The sequence below is a fragment of the Eumetopias jubatus genome, unplaced genomic scaffold, assembly GCF_037043125.1.
Source record: "Eumetopias jubatus isolate StellerSeaLion01/CBP00866 unplaced genomic scaffold, mEumJub1_p1.0 scaffold_2, whole genome shotgun sequence".
In the NCBI taxonomy this organism is placed as follows: Eukaryota; Metazoa; Chordata; class Mammalia; order Carnivora; family Otariidae; genus Eumetopias; species Eumetopias jubatus.
Genome location: NW_028274808.1, coordinates 82,982,333 through 83,002,898, shown reverse-complemented (window position 1 = coordinate 83,002,898; position 20,566 = coordinate 82,982,333). Strand labels below are relative to the sequence as shown.

Here is a 20,566-nt window from a genome sequence, read left to right as displayed (position 1 = left end):
AAGATTTGGTCAATTCTTTTTTCAGTTTTTGATTTTAGCAAAGTTTGGTATTTAATGCTTTCTATACATCATTTTATATGTATAGTTATATAACTGATGCTTCAGTGTTGAAGAGTAGAAATGTTTTTACATAGAAATTAAAGCTCCATACTTGGGGATAAATTATTTTTTACAAAAAGGAAATAAGGAAAAGTATACATTAAGTAAAGGAATTGGGTCACATTACCCTTTCTTCTCTTTTAGTTTATTTTCATAAAATATTAAATTAAGAAGCAGTGTGTTGTAATAGAGCTTTAGACTTTGAGTCAACAACCAGGAAACATTATTGGGTTTAGCTTTTGTCACTCATTATTTAGCTGTGTAACCTTGGGCAAATCACCTAACATCCATGAAGCTCTTTTCATGTGTGAAACCAGCTGGTCTTAGGTGTACTCTGGCTATAACGTATAAGTAGAGAGAGAGAGTGAGGATCTTGTTTTGTTTTCCAAATTTCTGTATACTGAAGCCTCTTTTTCTCTTTTTCATTTCAGCCAAGCCAGCACCTTTAGAAATAAAACCTTTGCCAGAATGGGAAGAGCTACAAGCCCCAGTTAGATCTCCCATCACTAGGAGTTTTGCTCGAGAGTAAGTCTTTGTTTAAAATATGTACCTTGATTGTTCACTATAATGGAAAATACCTGGAACAGTGGTTCCCACAGTATGGTCTGGGAAGCCCCTCCTTTTCGGGTTCTGTGAGGTCAAAACTATTTTCATTAAGATGCTAAGATGGCTTTTGCCCTTTCCACTCTCTTTCTCTCATGAGTATTTGCTGGAGTTTTCCAGAGGCTACATAGTGTTTGATCATATCCCGGGACAGGTAATAAATAGAAAATATTTGTGTACTCTTGTGGTGTTTTTTGATTGTTTGTTTTTATGTATAAGTCTATTTTTTTAATTCAATTAATTAACAATGTATTATCAGTTTCAGAGGTAGAGGTCAGTGATTCATCAGTCTTATATAAGAACCAGTGCTCATTACATCGTGTGCCCTCCTTAATATCTACCACTCAATTACCCCATCCCTCACCCCCCTCCCCTCCAGCAACCCTCAGTTTGTTTCTTATGATTAAGAGTCTCTTATGGTTTCTCTCCCTCTCTGACTTCATCTTGTTTTATTTTTTCTTCTCTTCCCCTATGATCCTCTGTTTTGTTTCTTAAATTCCACATATGAGTGAGATCATATGATAATTGTCTTTCTCTGATTGACTTATTTAGTTTAGCGTAATACCCTCTAGTTCCATCCTTGCCACTGCAAATGGCAAGATTTCATTTTTTTGAATGCCAAGTAGTATTCCATTGCGTGTATATATATAAAACACATCATCTTTATCCATTCATCTGTGGATGGACATCTGGGCTCTCTCCAGTTTGGCTGTTGTGGACATTGCTGCTATAAACACTGGGGTGCATGTGCCCTTTCGGATGACTACATTTGTATCTTTGGGGTTAAATACCCACAATCGCTGGGTCATAGGGTAGCTATTTTCAACTTTTTGAGGAACCTCCATACTGTTTTCCAGAGTAGCTGCACCAGCTTGCATTCCCACCAACAGTGTAAGAGGGTTCCCCTTTCTCCGCATCCCCGCCAACATCTGTTGTTTCCTGACTTGTTAATTTTAGCCATTCTGACTGGTGTGAGGTGGTATCTTACTGAGGTTTTGATTTGTATTTCCCTGATGCCGAGTGATGTTGAGCATTTTTTCATGTGTCTGTTGCCATTTGGATGTGTCTTCTTTGCAGAAATGTCTGTTCATGCCTTCTGCCCATTTCTTAATTGGATGATTTGTTCTTTGGGTGTTGAGTTTGATAAGTTCTTTATAGATTTTGGATACTAGCCCTTTATCTGATAAGGCATTTGCAGATAACTTCTCCCATTCTGTCAGTTGTCTTTTGGTTTTGTCGACTGTTTCCTCTGCCATGCAAAATCTTTTTATCTTGATGAAGTCCCAATAGTTCATTTTTGCCTTTGTTTCTCTGGCCTTTGGAGACGTGTCTAGCAAGAAGTTGCTGTGGCCAAGGTCACAGAGGTTGCTGCCTATGTTCTTCTCTAGGATTTTGATGGATTCCTGTTTCACATTTAGGTCTTTTATCCATTTTGAGTCTATTTTTATGTATGATGAAAAGAAATGGTCCAGTTTCATTCTTCTGCATGTGGCTGTGCAATTTTCCCAACACCATTTGTTGAAGAGACCATCTTTTTTCTATTGGATATTCTTTCATGCTTTGTCAAAGATCAGCTGACCATAGAGTTGAGGGTCCATTTCCGGGTTCTCTATTCTGTTCCATTGATCTATGTGTCTGTTTTTGTACCAGTACCATACTGTCTTGATGATTACAGCTTTGTAATAGAGCTTTAAGTCCAGAATTGTGATGCCACCAGCTTTGGGGTTTTTTTCAACATCCCTTTGGCTATTCAGGGTCTTTTCTGGTTCCATACAAATTTTAGGATTATTTGTTCCAGCTCTGTGAAAAAAGTTGAAGGCGTTTTTGGTAGGGATTACAATGAATTGCTCTAGGTAGCATAGACATTTTAACAATATTTGTTCTTCCAGTCCATAAACTTGCAATGTTTTTCTATTTCTTTGTGTCTTCCTCAATTTCTTAAATGAGTGGTCTATAGTTTTCTTTGCCTCTTTGGTTAGATTTATTCCTAGGTATCTTACGGTTTTGGTGCAATTGTAAATGGTATTGACTCCTTAATCTCTCTTTCTTCGGTCTCATTGTTAAGTGTATAGAAATGCAACTGATTTCTGGGCACTGATTTTATATCCTGCCACTTGAATTCCTGTATGAATTCTAGCAATTTCAGGGTGGGGTCTTTTGGGTTTTTCACATAGAATATCATGTCATCTGCAAAGAGTGAGAGTTTGATTTCTTTGCCAATTTGGATGCCTTTTATTTCTTTTTGTTGTCTGATTGCTGGGGCTAGGACTTCTAGTACTGTGTTGAATAAAAATTGGTGAGAGGTGACATGCCTGTCGTGTTCCTGATCTTAGGGGAAAGCTCTCAGTTTTTCCCCATTGAGAATGATATTTACTGTGGGCTTTTCATAGATGGTTTCTATGATATTGAGGTATGTTCCGTCTATCCCTACACTGTGAAGAGTTTTAATCAAGAAAGGATGCTGTACTTCGTCAAATGCTTTTTCTGCATCGATTGAGAGGATCATATGGTTCTTGTCCTTTCTTTTATTAATGTGGTGTATCACGTAGATTAATTTGCAGATGTTGAACCAACCTGTAGCCCAGGAATAAATCCCACTTGGTCATGGTGAATAATCCTTTTAATGTACTGTTGGATCCTGTTGGCTAGTATCTTGGTGAGAATTTTTGCATCCATATTCATCGGGGTATTGGTCTGTAATTCCTTTTGGTGGGGTCTTTGTCTGGTTTTGGGATCAAGGTAATGCCTCGTAAAAAGAGTTTGGAAGTTTTCCTTCCATTTTGATTTTTTGAAACAGTTTCAGAATAGGTATTAATTCTTCTTTCAATTTTTGGTAGAATTCCCCTGGGAAGCCATCTGGCCCTGGGCTCTTGTTTGTTGGGAGATTTTTGATGACTGCTTCAATTTCCTTGCTAGTTATGGGTCTGTTCAGGTTTTCTTCCTGGTTCAGTTTTGATAGTTTATACATCTCTAGGAATGCATCCATTTCTTCCAGATTGCCTAATTTGCTGGCATGTAGTTGCTCATAATATGTTCTTATAATTGTTTGTATTTCTTTGGTGTTGGTTGTGATCTCTCCTCCTTCATTCATGATTGTATTTATTTGGGTACTTTCTCTTTTCTTTTGTTAAGTCTGGCCAGGGATTTATCAATTTTATTAATTCTTTCAAAGAGCCAGCTCCTAGTTTCGTTGATCTGTTCTACTGTTCTTTTGGTTTCTGTTTCTTGATTTCTGCTCTGATCTTTATTATTTCTCTTCTCCTGCTGGGCTTAGGCTTTATTTGCTGTTCTTTCTCCAGCTCCTTTAGGTTTAAGGTTAGGTTGTGATTTGAGACTTTGTTTTTTTGAGGAAGGCTTATATTGCTATACACTTCCCTCTCAGGACTGCCTTTGTTGAATCCCAAAGATTTTGAACAGTCGTGTTTTCATTTTCATTGGTTTCCATGAATTTTTTTAATTCTTCTTTAATGTCCTGGTTGACTCATTCATTCTTTAGTAGGATGCTCTTTAGCCTCCATGTTTTGAGTTCTTTCCAAATTTCCTCTTGTGATTGAGTTCAACTTTCAAAGCATTGTGGTCTGAAAAAATGCAGGGAATGATCCCAATCTTTTGGTACCAGTTGAGACCTGATTTGTGACCTAGGATGTGATCTATTCTGGAGAATGTTCCATGGGCACTAGAGAAGAATATATATTCTGTTGCTTTGGGATGGAATTTTCTGAATATATCTGTGAAGTCCATCTGGTCCAGTGTGTCATTTAAAGCCTTTATTTCTTTGTTGATCTTTTGCTTAAAATGATCTGTCCATTTTGGCAAGGAGGGTGTTAAAGTCCCCTACTATTATTGTATTATTGTTGATTTGTTTCTTTGATTTTGTTATTAATTGGCTGCTCCCATGTTAGGGGCATAGATATTTAAAATTGTTAGATCTTCTTGTTAGATAGACCCATTAAGTATGATATAGTGTCCTTCCTCATCTCTTATTACAGTCTTTGGTTTAAAATCTAATTTGTCTGATACAAGGATTGACACCCCAGCTTTCTTTTGATGTCCATTAGCATTATAAATGGTTTCCCTCCCACCTCACTTTCAATCTGGAGGTGTCTTTAGGTCTAAAATGAGTCTCTTGCAGACAGCATATCCACGGGTCTTGCCTTTTTATCCAATCTGATACCCTTTGTCTTTTGATTGGGGTATTTAGCCCATTTACATTCAGAGTAACTATTGAGAAATGAATTTAGTGACATTGTATTACCTGTGAAGTGACTGTTTCTGTATATTGTTTCTGTTCCTTTCTGGTTTATGTTACTTTTGGGCTGTGTCTTTGTTTACAGGATCCCCTATAATATTTCTTGCCAGGCTGGTTTAGTGATTAGAAATTCTTTTAGTTTCTGTTTCTCCTGGAAGCTTTTAATCTCTCTTTCTATTTTGAATGACATCCTTGCTGGATAAAGTATTCTTGGCTGTATGTTTTTCTCATTTAGCGCACTGAAGATATCATGCCAGTCCTTTCTGGCCTGCCAGATCTCTGTGGATAGGTCTGCTGCCAGTCTAATGTTTCTACCATTGTAGGTTATAGACCTCTTGTCCTGAGCAGCTTTCAGGATTTTCTCCTTGTGAGATTTGCACATTTCACTATTATATGTCGAGGTTTTGACCTATTTTTACTGATTTTGCGGGGGGTTCTCTGTGACTCCTGGACTTGAATGCCTGTTTCCTTCCACAGATGAGGGAAGTTCTCAGCTGTGATTTGCTCCAATATACCTTCTGTCTCTCTCTCTCTTTTGTCTTCTGGGATCCCAATTATTCTAATACTGTTTCACTTTATGGTATCTCTTATCTCTTCAATTCTCCCCTTGTGATCCAGTAGTTGTTTCTCTTTTTCTCGCCTTCTTTATTCTCCATCACTTGGTCTTCTATATCACTACTTCTCTCTTCTGCCTCATTTATCTTAGCAGTTAGAGCCTCCATTTTTTATTGCATCTCATTAATAGCTTTTTTATTTCGACTTGGTTTGATTTTAGTTCTTTTATTTCTCCAGAAAGGGATTCTCTAGTGTCTTCTATGCTTTTTTCAAGCCCAGCTATTATAATCATTATTCTGAACTCTAGTTCCGACATCTTACTTAGTCCATACCGATTAGGTCCCTGGCAGTTGGTACTGCCTCTTATTCACTTTTGAGGTGAATTTTTCTGTCTTGCCATTCTTGCAGAAAGTGGTCACTTTTCTATTTGTAGAGTTGCAGCTATTCTTTTCTTAGATCTCTGGTTGAGTTCGCAGGTATTCAGAATGATTTGATAGCTATCTAGCTGAATTCCTGGGACCAGACAAGACTAAGGTCACCTATTCCTCCACCATCCTGGACTATTACTCTTGTGTTTTTAAGAAATGTTCTATTATTTGTAATATGGTAAATAGGTATAACCCAAATAAACAAAGTTCCTTGGGGTTCTCAATAATTTTTAAGGGTATAAATGGTTCGTGAGGCTAGAAATTTCCAAGATCCACTGATCTGGAAAATACGGCAGTTTCTTGTGGGGGTTATTTAATCAAGATTTTTGTGAATATGTGAAGTTACAAACCTGCACTAAATATGTGTTTGTGTTTTATGTGTTCATATAGCTAGTTTTTTTAACTAGGAACTCTTCAATATTCCTTTTCATATCTGTGACTTTCTACTTATCCCCCAAATCACCGGTAGTACTTTTTTTGTTCTACACAAGGAATTTGATGCCTGAAGATATACTTTTTACTATATAGCCATAAACATTAGGTGTGCGTTTGAATGTATGCAATAAGTTGTATTAAAATAAATATATACAATAAATGATTGTAAACTTTAGTGAATACTTCTGAAAAAATGTAAACTATCACTCATGTTTATTTTGGAAGTGATTTTAGAAACTTGTTCAGGTTTAGGTTTGTAACAGTAGTTTCTGTAATTAGCTCCTCTAGGTTTCCCTTATCTCCCCGACCGGATTCAGTGCATAGCACAACTTCAAGCAGCGACTCCCACGACAGTGAAGAGAATTACGTTCCCATGAACCCAAACCTTTCCAGCGAGGACTCAGTACGTAATGTCTGCATCTTCACTTCTGTCCTTCCAAGCAGCCCTTCCAAGTCCTGCACGCCAGGACATTTCTTCCAGTTTCTAAATCTTACCTTTATATACTTATGGAAAAAGGCTAGAAGACAATTATTTAAAATGCTTTTTAAATAATAATGTTGTAAAGTTTAAAACCAATAAAGCATCAGTGTTTAATATCAGCATCTATAAAGTAGATAAAAATTAGTTAAAAATCATAATTTTATAGTTATGTTTCTTTTAAGATATATTTGATTTTTGAAATTATTCAAGAAAATATACTGGAAGTATTTCATAATGCAGTTCTCCAGGCCCACTTTATGGCACTCTTAGAGTGAAATGATCTTATATAGGAGGCTTTTGATAATCTTTCAATAATATACCCTTAGATGTGGCTTAAAGATTACAGACCTGTTACAAACCTAATTTGTTTCAGATTGGCTGTATTGGCATAAGGCACAAGAATTTTATAATTGTAGCAAGCCTGAGTTCTCCAGAAATTACATAGTTGCTAGAAAATACTGCAGATATTTAAGAATACAAGCTATTTTAATGTTGAAATAATATTTTGCTTTTGTTTTCCCTCAAATCAGGTTCAGTGTTTGCTCTGTTACTTGTATTTTGGTAGATGAGTGTATCAGTTATGATTGGGTTCACCTGCAAGTAACAAAAGATAAACAAATAACAATGACTTTAAACAGACATTTATTTCTTTTTCATGTAAGAGTCCAGAGAATCAAGCCAGGATTGTTGTGGCAGCCCTGTTTTACAAAGTCCTTGGGGACTCTGACCCCTTCCACTTCTCCTGTCCACCATCTTCTGGGTGTGGTTCACATGCTCCTAGAACAAGGGGTGCTGCACCAGCAATTCACATTCTAAGCTGCAGAGTAGAGGAAAGCCTATCTGCCTTATAAAGAAGATTCCCAGAAACTGCCGTACACACTGTGTGGCCACATAGATACAAGAGGGGCTGGGAAACATCCTTTGTTCTGAGAGACAGTGGGCCTGGCCAAAAACCTATTCATGTGGGAGAGGGAAAGGCAGATGTTAGGGCACAACCAGGTAGTATTGCCAGGATAAGCAAGCATGTGATACCAAAATTTGGAATGGGTAACATTTTAGTGACTTTATTTTCTTTAAAGCAATACTCTAGAGATTCAAAATAGAATCTCTATCAACAAATTTGTTTTACGTCTTTAATGTACTTTAGGCAAAAACAGGTTCCTCACAAAAATTAGGTGATTTGAAAATCTTGATATGGTGCTTAAACTAATTAACTTTAAAATATCAAATTTATATGTTGTACAAAATGAATAAGATAATTTAAAATGTTTATATCAGTCCTGGATTAGAATACAAGCTAGCTATATCAATAATGCTTTCACTAATTTTTTAAGGCAGAGCAATTTTTATTAATTGGTTTCTGCTTTTGCATTCAAGATATTTCAACTTGATAAGTGGTGTTTTATTATTTTTATTAACTTATTTTTTTCTCATTATAATGAATAGACTGGTAAAAGTCTACATAAATCCTCAGTGCAATATCAGAGTATATATTGTTATCAATTTTTATCCTTAGGTGGTTGAATGGATTTTTTTTATTACAAAAGTATAATTATTTTCGGAGATACTAAAAGAGTTTCCTTTTGCCCAAAGTAGTAAATTACCATAAAAATCTTGGAAAGGACATGTAATAGGCAAGTTTGGAAATGTGATTTGTCACAAGTTAGTGTTAGGTGAAGGGAAAAGATGAGAAAGAAAAACATTACAATCAGAAAGTCAAAGGAAATTAAGAAAATAAAATTTTCTTTTATCCCTTATATCATTAAGCCAGAAAGGTCCTTTTGCCTGCCGGCTGATGATTTTCTAAAGTACTTCGGTCCTAAGTGTTAGAAATAAGCAAAAATGTTCCCCGTAAAAATATCCACCCCCCCATTCACAATAGAGAAGCCAGCCACCATTTCCATTTCCTCATGCTGCCAGCTATAAGAGTTCATCATAGTCCAGACAACTCTTCCTTAGAAAAGAACATGATAGTTACCCCAATGTTTTCCATACCTCTTGGAAGTTAGTACATTAGTGGAATACCATAGAAATTCACAAGATCTCATTATGCTCGGACTGATGAAGTCAATAAAAAAAATTGTCTTGGAGAAGTTGAGACAGGATCAGATCAAATCTGGCTTATGCCTACAATGAAGATTAAATTCTGTACATTGAAGTTTCAAAGCATGATACATTTACCATCCCGGTGATCATAGAGCGGGCAGTATTTAATGAAACCGTGATGCTGGTCTATTAATTTATAGAGATCCAAAGTCAGGCATTCGTGAAGTGAACCCTTAAAATGACACTTGAAATTTGGGTGACTGTACCTCACTACTAAAGACATAAATATTGTTATATAACAATGACGACAAAAATATGTTCAATAATTTCCCGTACTTTAAAAAAAGAATTTTAGAAAATCAAAGCACTATTGTTTTTCTTTTTAAATCATAGAACATTTATTATAACTCCTAGAATCTTAGGGTTTTTCTAAACTGTTTTGGGAAAGCACTGGGTTAAAGACTAGAACGCAGGAACAGGTTGTTCCCAGTTGAGATTAGATCAAGAGTAAATGGACTACCTTGCAGGGTCACAAATTTTAACAATACTTAAAGATGAAAAAATTTCCAATTCTAATAATAACTAGACAGAAAACAATTTAGCCAGCAATTCTGAGAAATTCTCTTTAGGAACAGCTTGAGTTTAAGTTAAAGTGTACCTCATATGAACTCATAGGTTCCTTTCATAGCCTTGTAATACTGTGAACAACGCTAGGCATTTCCAGTTAGGGGAATTCCAGGTATGGGTTCTTTCACGAGTCACATTTGAATACAAAATTTTACACACACACACACACACACACACACACACACTCTTCTGCTTGATTTTATATGTGAGAATGAAAATATGGAGTCATTCAGAAAAAAAAATTTCAGTTTCTTTATGAATTAGGAACAAAAGAGAGAGGGAAATAGCTATTTGTACTAATTGAGCAGCAAAACTGCTTACATTTTTTTGTGCCCTATATGTTATTTTCAATATTTTTTTAATGTTTTATCAGTAGTAGTTGGTAAACTTGGTTTAAAAATCTGTTCCTGCAGATAGAGCCCTCACATTCAGCCATGCATCTTGCTCACTGCATAGATATGCTGTGTACAGTATGTAATATGTACAGTAGACTGCAGAGTATTGTGTTTGTGGGTACGTGCAGTTCAGACCGTGTCCTGCTCACCAGGCTGTGGGCCCGGCACAGAGCTGTGTAGCCTTACAGGCAGGAACACCTTTTTCTAATTCACAGAAATGTTTGACACGGGCTATCAGCAGCCCTGCTTCAAATGAGGAAATAAATTCAGTATTTAGTTTCTAGCAATTTCCTTTCCCTAAATCACAATTTACTCTGTTTAACTTGAACTAAAAGAAAAGGAGTAGCAATATAAAAGAATCAACAGGGGGTGTGTGGGTAGCTTAGTTGGTCAAGTGTCCAACTCTTGATTTTGGCTCAGGTGATGAACTCAGGGTTCTGAGATCAAGCCCTGCCGGGGCCTGTGCACTGGGTGGGGAAGCTGCTTAAGATTCTCTCTCCCTCTCCAGCCCCCACCCCACCCCACCCCTGCTGGTATGCACGCCCTCTCTCTCTCTCTCTCTCTCTCTCTTAAAAAAAAAGAACAGAACCAGGTTTATGCAGTTTCCAAATTGTTTTGTTCATTATAACAAGTATAAATTTTAAGTATATTACATCATTATGGTTTTCTTCAAAAGTATGAGATAATACGTGAATATTCCTATGTATGTGATAGAAGACACAAGGATGGAAGCTGCTAATGAATATGTATATAGTCTTGCCTATGAGAAGTCCAGAACATTTCTGGGTGAGGTTAAAAGCAGCAAGGCAGGGAAACAAGGCATTTGTTGGCACACGTTTAGAAGGACTGTTGTAATTAGCATAGAGGATATATGTGTAGGGGCATAAGTTCATGTCATCCTTTCCTTATTCAGCAGTGATCTTCAGGTTCCTGTTAACCTGTTGCTTTTACATTTTTCTGCCTCAGGACTTTTTTGTTTTTATCATTTATTGCTGTCCTCTATCTTCCTTTTTCCTTTATCTGTTTTTAGAAGGTAGCGCTTCTGTTGTACAATTCCTATTAGGACGGAAGAGATAAGGCTGAAGAAGACAGAAGAAATGAAGTGGTAAAAATTCCAGATGGTTGAAACAAAACAAACTTTGCCAGTGGAGTAATTGTTCATAGCCTTTAGTTAACATACATATTATAAACTGATTTCAGTGTGAGAGCTTTTTTTTTAAGATTATTTAATTGAGAGAGAGAGAGAGAAAGTGCAAGCAGGAGGAGGGACAGAGGGAGAGGGAGACGCAAGCCGACTCCGCGCTGAGCACAGAGCTGACCGCATTACCCTAAGATCATGACCTGAGCCTAAACCCAGAGTCGATTGCTCAACTGACTGAGCCCCCCGAGCGCCCAACATGAAAGCCTTTAAATAAAATATAAAACTTATTAAAAATTTTAATTAGAAAGCAAGGAGTGAAAAGATCCATTAGTTTAAAAATATAATTGTGTAAAGATACCATTTTAATAATGCTCAGGTGGTGCTATTGCAATTAACTGTAACTTGATGTTTTAGTCCTAGTTTGGACCAAGTTTAACTTTTGAAACTGCGTTTAACTTGCTCTAAGCTAAGTTGTAACTAATTTTATTAATGTTACTTATTTTCCTCCAATCCTAAAAGGTTACTTAACTTTCTAAGCAGACATTGTTTTAAGCCATATCCTCTTGAAATAAATACTTTGGCTTTAATAGATAATAAACAAGATAAGCAGTATGTCTCATGGATGTCCAACAGTTGATTTTGTTATATCACCATTTTTAGAATCTTTTTGGCAGTAATAGTCTTGATGGAAGAAGCAGTCCTATGGTCAAGCCCAAAGGAGACAAACAAGTGGAATACCTAGATCTCGATTTAGATTCTGGGAAATCCACACCACCACGTAAGGTAAGTGAAATCTCATTCTATAAACACAATCAGCTCACCTATTGCAAACCCACAGACTCATGTTTCCTTTGGGGAAATTTTATTACTATGTTTAATTTAAATTTAGTAAAGTCTGTTACTTAATATTATTTCATAAATCACAATTAACAAAGTTATGGAGACTAATAAGTTAATTTTTTCCTTTTTAATGGTACAGAAATTATACACTTCTTCTCTTTTAGTGGTTACTTTTGAAGTGCTTGCTTAACAAAATCTGAAGTTAATTATTGTCTTCATTCTCTCCCATTACTCCCCTTCTGACTTACGTGCTATTTTTGTCCAATGTTTTGGTTTTTTCCTTTTGTTAAATCCACAAATAACACACTAGTACTATTAGTAGTATTCTTTATAATATAGACAGTGTTTACTTACATTTTCCTACGTACTTGCAAACTTATCTTTCTTATCATTTCTTCTTGTATTTTAGCCCTTCCTCCCATAATCATTTGTTTTTCTTTTTTTCTTGGGGGTGGGTTAGGGGGGCATGTGGGGAGAAGAGCAGAGAGAGAGGGAGAGAGGATCTTAAGCAGGCTCCACACCCAGCATGGAGCCCAACATGGGGCTTCATCTCACAACCCTGAGATCATGACCTGAGCTGAAATCAAGAGTTGGATGCTTAACCGATGAGCCACCCAGGTGTCCCCATTAATCATTTTTCTCTTCCTCCTGAAATATGTATTTTAGAAGTTCCTGTTGGGGCCGGGGGGGGGGGAGGGTGGTTCTGTTAGTGGTAAATTCTTGCAATTTTTGTTTGAGTGAAACATCTGTATTTTGCCCTCATTCTTGAAAAAGAGTTTTTTTGAGTTCACAGTTCTTGATTGGCAATAAATTTCTCTCTCAACACATAGAAGATACTGTTCAGTATCTGTCTTCCAGAGTTCCTGTTGAAAAGTATGCTGTCAGTCTAATTACAGTCCTTTTGTAGATAATTTCTTTTTTGTCTAACTGATGTTAATATCTTTTATATATCTTTAGTATTCTGCATGTTTACTATAATGTATCTAAACATAGATTGCTTTTTATTTATCATGCTTGATGGAAGTTGTGCTGTTTTTATTTCTGGATTTGTATTTTTTACAGTTCTGGAAAGTCCCAGTCATTATTGCTCTCTTTTTTTCTCCCCAGTCATTATCTCTTTAAATACAGCTTTTCAGCTATTCCTCTTATCCTCTCATTTGAGGTTTCTTATTAGAGATTAGTTAGAATTTTTTTTATTTTCCATATCTCTTCACTTTTTCATATTTTCTCTCTATTCATCTCTTTGTACTTATCTGGATAATTTCTTTAGATCTGTCACCAAGTTCACTAATTCTCAATTATCCTGTTTAACCCATTGTTTAATTTTTAATTTCAGTTATTTTTATTTCTAAAATGAAATTTTGCTTGTTTTTTTAAATATGCCTAGCTGTTTGGAATAGTTGTTTTTTTTTTAAATTTTATTTATTTGAGAGAGAGAGTGAGAGAGAGCACGAGAGGAAAGAGGGTCAGAGGGAGAAGCAGACTCCCCTCTGAGCGGGGAGCCCGATGCGGGACTTGATCCCGGGACTCCAGGATCATGACCTGAGCCGAAGGCAGTTGCTTAACCAACTGAGCCACCCAGGTGCCCTGGAATAGTTTCTTATATCTTGTTATTTTATTCCTTTTATTTAGTTTTCTTGATTCCTTTAAAGATTTTATACATACATATTTTATACTGTTTATTGTCATTTCAATGTCTGAAGTCTTTGGAGGCCTGAATCTGTGTTTGTTATTTCTGCTCACTCTTGATAACTTGTTTCCTTCCATGTTTTATACATTTTTTTGCAAATCATTTTGCTGAGCATATCTGTGGGAATCCCACGGACCTAATTTCCTTCGAAATAGATTTGCATTTTCTTCTGCTGGGAAGCACTCTAGGACCACCTCAGTTCCCTTCAGGGGTCCCTAGCTTAACAGGATGGTCTCAAATTGCGCAAGTCCTCCCACCCGGGGCCTCCTGATTGCATTGCTGAGATTGACATTCATCCTGAAGACAACTGTAAAGTTTACCTTGAGCAGCAATTCGTCCCCTCTGTTTCCCTCACACCTTGGGTATTCCTCTTACTTTCTAGAGAGCCCAGCAATGCATTAATAATTATATGTGTTTTAAGTTAGTATTTAGTTGTATTTTAGAAGTAAGAGGTCCTGGGGCGCCTGGGTGGCTCAGTCAGTTAGGGCGTCTGCCTTCGACTCAGGTCATGATCCCAGGGTCCTGGGATTGAACCTCACATCGGGCTCCCTGCTGAGAGGGAGAAGATGGAGAAGTCTCCATCTCCCTCTGCCACTCCCCTGGCTTGTGCACAGTCTCTCTCTTTCTCTCCCTCAAATAAATAAATAAAATCTTAAAAAAAAAAAAAAAAGAGGAGGTCCTGTCAGCCTATGTAGTTTGCCATTCTTGAAATACTGCTTTTAAAAAAACACCTCTTAGCTCTGAAAGTGAACACTGATACATGTTCTCAGGACTTGAAAAAGTGAAGCTTAAGCTAAAGGGAGAAGCAAGCTGTGTATCTTAAGATGAACCTGGTGTCTGTGATCCCTATTTTACAAGAATTCCATCTGTGTTAGGAGCATTAGTCTGCATTCTTATGCATAGTGATTTTATTTTATTTTATTTTTTTAAAGATTTATTTATTTGAGAGAACGAGAATGAGAGAGAAAGAGAGCACATGAGAGGGGGGAGGGTCAGAGGGAGAAGCAGGCTCCTCGCTGAGCAGGGAGCCCGATGCGGGACTCGATCCCAGGACTCCAGGATCATGACCCGAGCCGAAGGCAGTCGCTTAACCAACTGAGCCACCCAGGCGCCCTACATAGTGATTTTAAATTTAAGGGGAAAACGGTATACAGTTAGGAGAAAAACAACATTGTTAAATTGAGGTAATGTTATTTTGTGTGTGTGACCCAGTAGAATTTCAAGTTATTCACAGCATGTGAGTGTCAATGTTTTAAGACTGAATTTCACTCAGAACTCTTTTATATGTGTTTTTCTTTGCTTTTTAGCAAAAGAGCAGTGGCTCAGGCAGCAGTGTAGCTGATGAGAGAGTAGATTATGTTGTGGTTGACCAACAGAAGACCCTGGCCCTAAAGAGCACCCGGGAAGCCTGGACAGACGGGAGACAGTCCACAGAATCTGAAACACCAGCCAAGATTGTGAAATGAGAATATTGCTTCGCTGTTTCTGAACAAAAGAGAACTGAATTGTAAAGATAAATCCTGTTTAACTGAAGATGACTTGACGCTTCTGTTCTAGGTAGATCCTCAACTGAGTAGAATTGAAGTCAAAGGACCTTTCAGACAAAATCAAACAATTTAGACTGTAAATGGTGCTTTGTGGTATCTGAACAATTCATAACATGTAAATAATGTGGGAAAATAGTATTGTCTAGCTCCCAGAGAAACATTTGTTCCATAGTTAACTCACTTGTAGTATTACTGTATTTATGCACTTTTTCATTTAAAACGTTGGTTTGGGTATTCCCAAATGTTCCTTAACAATAATTCCTTTGGGAGTTCTTGTTTTTCCTCACACTACTCTATATAACAATACTAAGTTAACTAAGCTACTCTTAGATTTGGAAATTGCTCTTTAAACTGCACTCTAACAACATTAAAATGAGAAGTAGATCCACGATTTACCTTTCTACCTGAAACTTGAGGTGATAACCGTTAGCTTAGACTACAGTGTATATTGGACTCATCATTCACTGCCTTCCAAAATGCTGAGGATGATATATGTACTGGTGTCAGGAACTAATTCTCTGGTTCATGTACATTTAGTTTTCAATGGTGGAACTTTATTGTATTTTGTTAATTACAGTGTTTTTGGTTCATTGAGTGAAGATTCTGCCAGGTGGGATCTTGCACCTTGGAATACACTATCAAGTAAGCCTACAGATCACTTACAGTATGCGGTGATGATGTGCTCTCACACCTGTTAACGTGTATTAAACTTTACATTATTTGCAAAACATAGGTTATATAACTAATCAGGTACGTACCAGGCACTCATGTGCTAATACACTGATCAGGTTTAGACAATGAGCTTTAGTAGTGTTCTTGTAAGTCCTAATATTGGTTTCCAGTTTGGACTTAATCAGACATTCACTGTTAGTTATAGCAACATACTGTGATTTTTTTAATTAGACAGTAATTCAGATTTATTACTCTTAAGAATGAAATTCTGTCTTTTGACACCATAGTGCCCTTTCTATGATTTTTTTAGCTTTACTTTATATTCTTCTTGGCCTTATATTTAAATCCCTATGCAATTAATATTTTATATCTACATTAAAAAAATAGATGTTCTATAAGCGATTCTCATATGTAGCACCTGTTGCTTTTCCAGTAAATAATTAAGGATTTTGTACTGTGATTTCTATTCACTGCCCTAATTCGAGAAATACTGAAGCATTGCTATAATGTGAAATCTTATAGTCATGGACCTCCTCCAACCAGATTTCTGAAATGACCGGAGGAATTATATAAATTCTGTCTCACCTATTATATGGTCCTGTGACATGATATCAAAACCACAAATTTTATATAGTGAGGCTACAATTATATTTACCTGTTTTGGCTTTGCAGTATAATTTAGAAAGCAGGTATGGTTGTTTGCTTGTTTTTTAACTAAGTTACATACAATCTCTTATTGATTTGAGCTTACTAACAGTTTTTGGAGGGGGCAGAGATAGGAGTGCCCACAGCTGAGGCATGATTCCCTCCATTCAGACCTCTGACTGTTGCCTGAGTACACAGATGTGCCCTGATATCTGGTCTCTTGGCCATAGTACTGTGCCTAATCAATGTAATGGGTTTATTTCCCCAACCCGTGAACTAAAAAAAATGTTCATAACATGATGAATTGTAGACTAGTAACATTTGATGCTTTTAAATGTTTGCTTCTTTTTAAACAAAAACTAAAATCCAGAAGTGAATTTTCAGGTGGATTTTTAAATAAAAAGATTGTTTGAATTTGGTGTGCGTAAGCTGTTTTATAATGAAACCACAAAATAAAATCCAAAATTATTGAAATGTGCCTAAACTGTTAAAACACAAAACACAGTTGATGTGTGAAGATGCTAAAATGTGTTAATGTGGAAGCTGAACACATTTTCAGATTTAGAACACAACAATAAGTATATTCAATAAGTATATTATTAATTAAAAAATGGAAATCTTGTTTAAAGCTACCTATTAAAAGAGTCTAAGGCAATAGACTAACTTTTTTAGTGTAGTTTTTTAATTTTTTACAAGTTATCATTTTTGAAGACCTGCAGCACTCTTAATTTCTAGAAGTTTTCCCACTGTGCAGAGTAATTTAAGAATTGAAATGTATTAGGCAGTTTGTGTTAGAAAATGAAATCACATTAAAACATTGTATTAACAAATTAAAAGACATTTTCTTATGGAGCATTATTTTCCAAACATCTTTTAGCAGTGGAATCTTTCTTCAATAAAATTTCATGTAACCCCAACACATAAAGCCTGAAAAGTTCATTTTATCAGTGTAAATATTTTGGATTCGCATTTAAGTTTATTTCTTAGTCCACTACTAGGAATAAAATTTGCGAATAACACAAACGTGTAATTGGCCTTATAGAGTTGGCGAAAAACTTCAGCCCCCAATTTGTTTTATTTGCATATTATCAAGAAAGTTTTGATTCACACAAACATAAGTAAGTGTAAATAATAGGTTTAAGCACACATCTCGGAAGGTTCTTTAGAGATAGCTGAAGTTGTATTCCAAGGTTTAAAAAAAAAAAATTATTCTTGTAGTGGAAGGGGGATATGTAACACATTAGAGTGTGCATTTTTATTAAGTTTTAAAAATACACATTTATAAAAACAAAATTTTTTAAAACCCTAATCACCTCCAAGAAGCTGAGTTTTGGCCAGGCAAGAGTTGGAAACCACTGGTTAATCATGTGACAGTTAACGTTGTAAGTCAGAAGTGTTTTTCTCCCACATGTTTGATGTTTTCTATTTTTTTATTCCTTACTTTGAATAGCTGTAAAATTTTATGAAGGTTTGAATACCAAAGCACAGTTCTGCTTTTAAGAATTGAAATTTAAACTTGAATAATTTAAGCTACTTAACCCATGGAAGGTATCACTTAGTAAGCTATAAAAGATGGTTTTTATCTACACTCTGTACTTTCATCAATATCGTATAAGCTACTGTGAGCATTTTAGAGAATCCCATAAGGTACTACTATGAGTGTGTGTGTGTGTGTGTGTGTGTGTGTGTGTGTGTGTGTGTGTGTGTAGCATTGTATTTAATCACAGACTAAATTTGATAGAGAAATACTGCTATACTTGCACATTAAGGTCATAAGTCAATTTCTTCTGGAGTATAACAGGGGTCACAATCTTCATAAATGCATTTAAGCTGGAAATTGAACAGTGTTTGTTTTTCTTTTTCTAATAGTAAGAAGTTATCTGCTTACCCCCCTTTAACGAAAACAGTATTTTTGATATTTTTTAAAACGTTAGCTACTTTATGCCTGTAGACTATACCATGGACAGTGATCATAATTCTTGGATGCTTTCAAAACTCTTAGTGCCTCTTTCTTTGGCCCACTGAAAGTATTGGTATTAGTATTTTGAATGAATACAAGAGCCTGTAAAATTTTAGAGACAACAAGGTGAGCCGATCCCTCCTAATCCTGTCTTTGGGTCATTCTGGTAGGTCTTGTCCTTTATTGTCAGATAAACAATGAGGTCCATGGCAGGGGTTGTACATATGATCAAGTGGATACAGGGAGAGAGACATACATATATATATATATATCTCCTAGGGTAAGATTGATTGTCAGTAACATCTGATATGTTATATGTAAATCTGTATATAATTTAAAATACTGACTGCTCTGAGATGAAAAGCCATGGTGTAAATGAATAATGTAGACATTATAGACTTGATAGAATGAAAAGTTGATTGCCAGGTTGTGGAGATAATTGGTTTTTACTCTGACTAAATATGTTTATATATTACTATAGCTTGAAATAATTTAGTTTGTCTTCTCTTCCATAAACTTAACTTTCTTTAGGTTCATTATAATGTTTATTATGAGTTTCAATAAACTGTTTAGTCAAGGGATTAACATAACTTCTACTTTCTTTACCTAAAAAGGCATGACTTTGTGTTAAGTTGTTGTAACCTGAATCAATTGTTGATAATCATCCCAAATTTCAGTAGCAAAATCTTATGTATAAGTTTATTTTCCCCCTCTTGGACTACTTTTTTTGTAATGATCCAGTTGTAGATATTTTCTGCTACCAAATAAAACTTTTCAAACAATTTGGTTTCAAGACTTTAGTCAGTTTGGATACTGAGACTGAACCAAAAAGACATATAAATTTATATTTCTAACCCTTCCTTAGAGTCTATCTAAATAAATTAAAAAAAAAAACAATTCTGCCATTTATTATATGTTGTCTCTTGAGCAACATGGGTTTGAACTGTGTGGGTCCACTTATTCAGATTTTTTTCAGTAAATAGCAATACTCTCAATGTATTTTCCTTACAATTTTCTTAATAGCATTTTGTTAGCTTTATATATTGTAAGAATACAGTATACAATACACAACACCAAATATGAATTAATAGACTGTATTATCAGTAAGGCATCTGGTCAACAGTAGATTAAGGCATCTGGGTGGCTCACTCGGTTAAGCATCTGCCTTCAGCTCAGGTCATGATCCCAGGGTCCTGGGATCGAGCCTCACATGGGGCTCCCTGCTCAGCGGGAAGTCTGCTTCTCCCTCTGCCTGCCGCTCCCCCTGCTTGTGTGCACTCTCTCTTTCTCTCCCTCTCTCTGACAAATCTTTAAAAAAAAAAAATTATTAGTAATTCAGTGTTAGGGAAATCAAAAGTTACATGTAGGCTTTGACTGTGCAAGGGGTGAGCATCCCTAAGTCTTGTTCGAGTCAGCTGTACTTCCCCAGCCCTACTTCCGTAGGGTCACTCATTTTCTGCAGCCAAGATCTCACTAGATCGTGCTGAAATACAATGATCACACTCTTAATAAGAAAAACCTCTGAGACGTTGCCACATGCATATGCCCTTGTTATGCCTTCATTTAGCCAAGTGCTCCCAGCCTTTTGTTGAGTAAAAGGCCAATAAATAAGGGTCTGCATGCAACCTTTTCCATCAGAAAATACTTTTTTATATAAAACATGATTTGGGAAATGATAACTGGCTGGGCTTTTTCATTTCCGTGAGTTGTCAAACATCTCCAGTACTTCATAAAACCCCAAGAATGGCCATGTCGGTCCTTTGGCCTACTCATTCCAGCATTTTGCAACTCTGACTCATTAGATATTTGGGGAGTTTGGAGAATGTGAGGTTATCTTCTTTGAGATCATGCACTACTCATCTGTGTTTCTGTCACCTTGTAAATGGTGACACTGCTGACTGCCTATTCTTTCTTTGGAAAAAAAGCTGCTTTCTCTGGTAAACACTCTTTGAGTTACAGTTTTATTAGTTTCATAGAGAATAACTTGGCAATTCTGTGGATTTGTTATTGCATATTTAAAAGCTGAGTCAGCGATGGAAGGCATTTTATTAAGTTTTGATGGGTAACGTTCCTCCTTTGTTTCCCTTTTTTAAAATTAAAAATATTTTTGTAATAAAATAAGTGAACATGTATAGAAAACTGAGTTTCTAAGA

At 36.1% G+C, this 20,566-nt stretch overlaps 1 protein-coding gene across 1 annotated transcript in view; it reads left to right on the top strand.

Moving 5' to 3' along the window:
• Nucleotides 1-16,867, top strand: part of GAB1 (GRB2 associated binding protein 1) — a 123,853-nt gene extending 106,986 nt beyond the window's left edge. The window contains exons 7-10 of the mRNA XM_028102265.2: nt 531-624; nt 6,649-6,772; nt 11,720-11,842; nt 14,897-16,867. Coding sequence (XP_027958066.1) covers nt 531-624; nt 6,649-6,772; nt 11,720-11,842; nt 14,897-15,055 — 500 coding nt within the window. The 3' untranslated portion in view covers nt 15,056-16,867. The remainder of the gene's footprint in view (nt 1-530; nt 625-6,648; nt 6,773-11,719; nt 11,843-14,896) is intronic.
• The last annotated feature ends 3,699 nt before the right edge of the window (nt 16,868-20,566 follow it).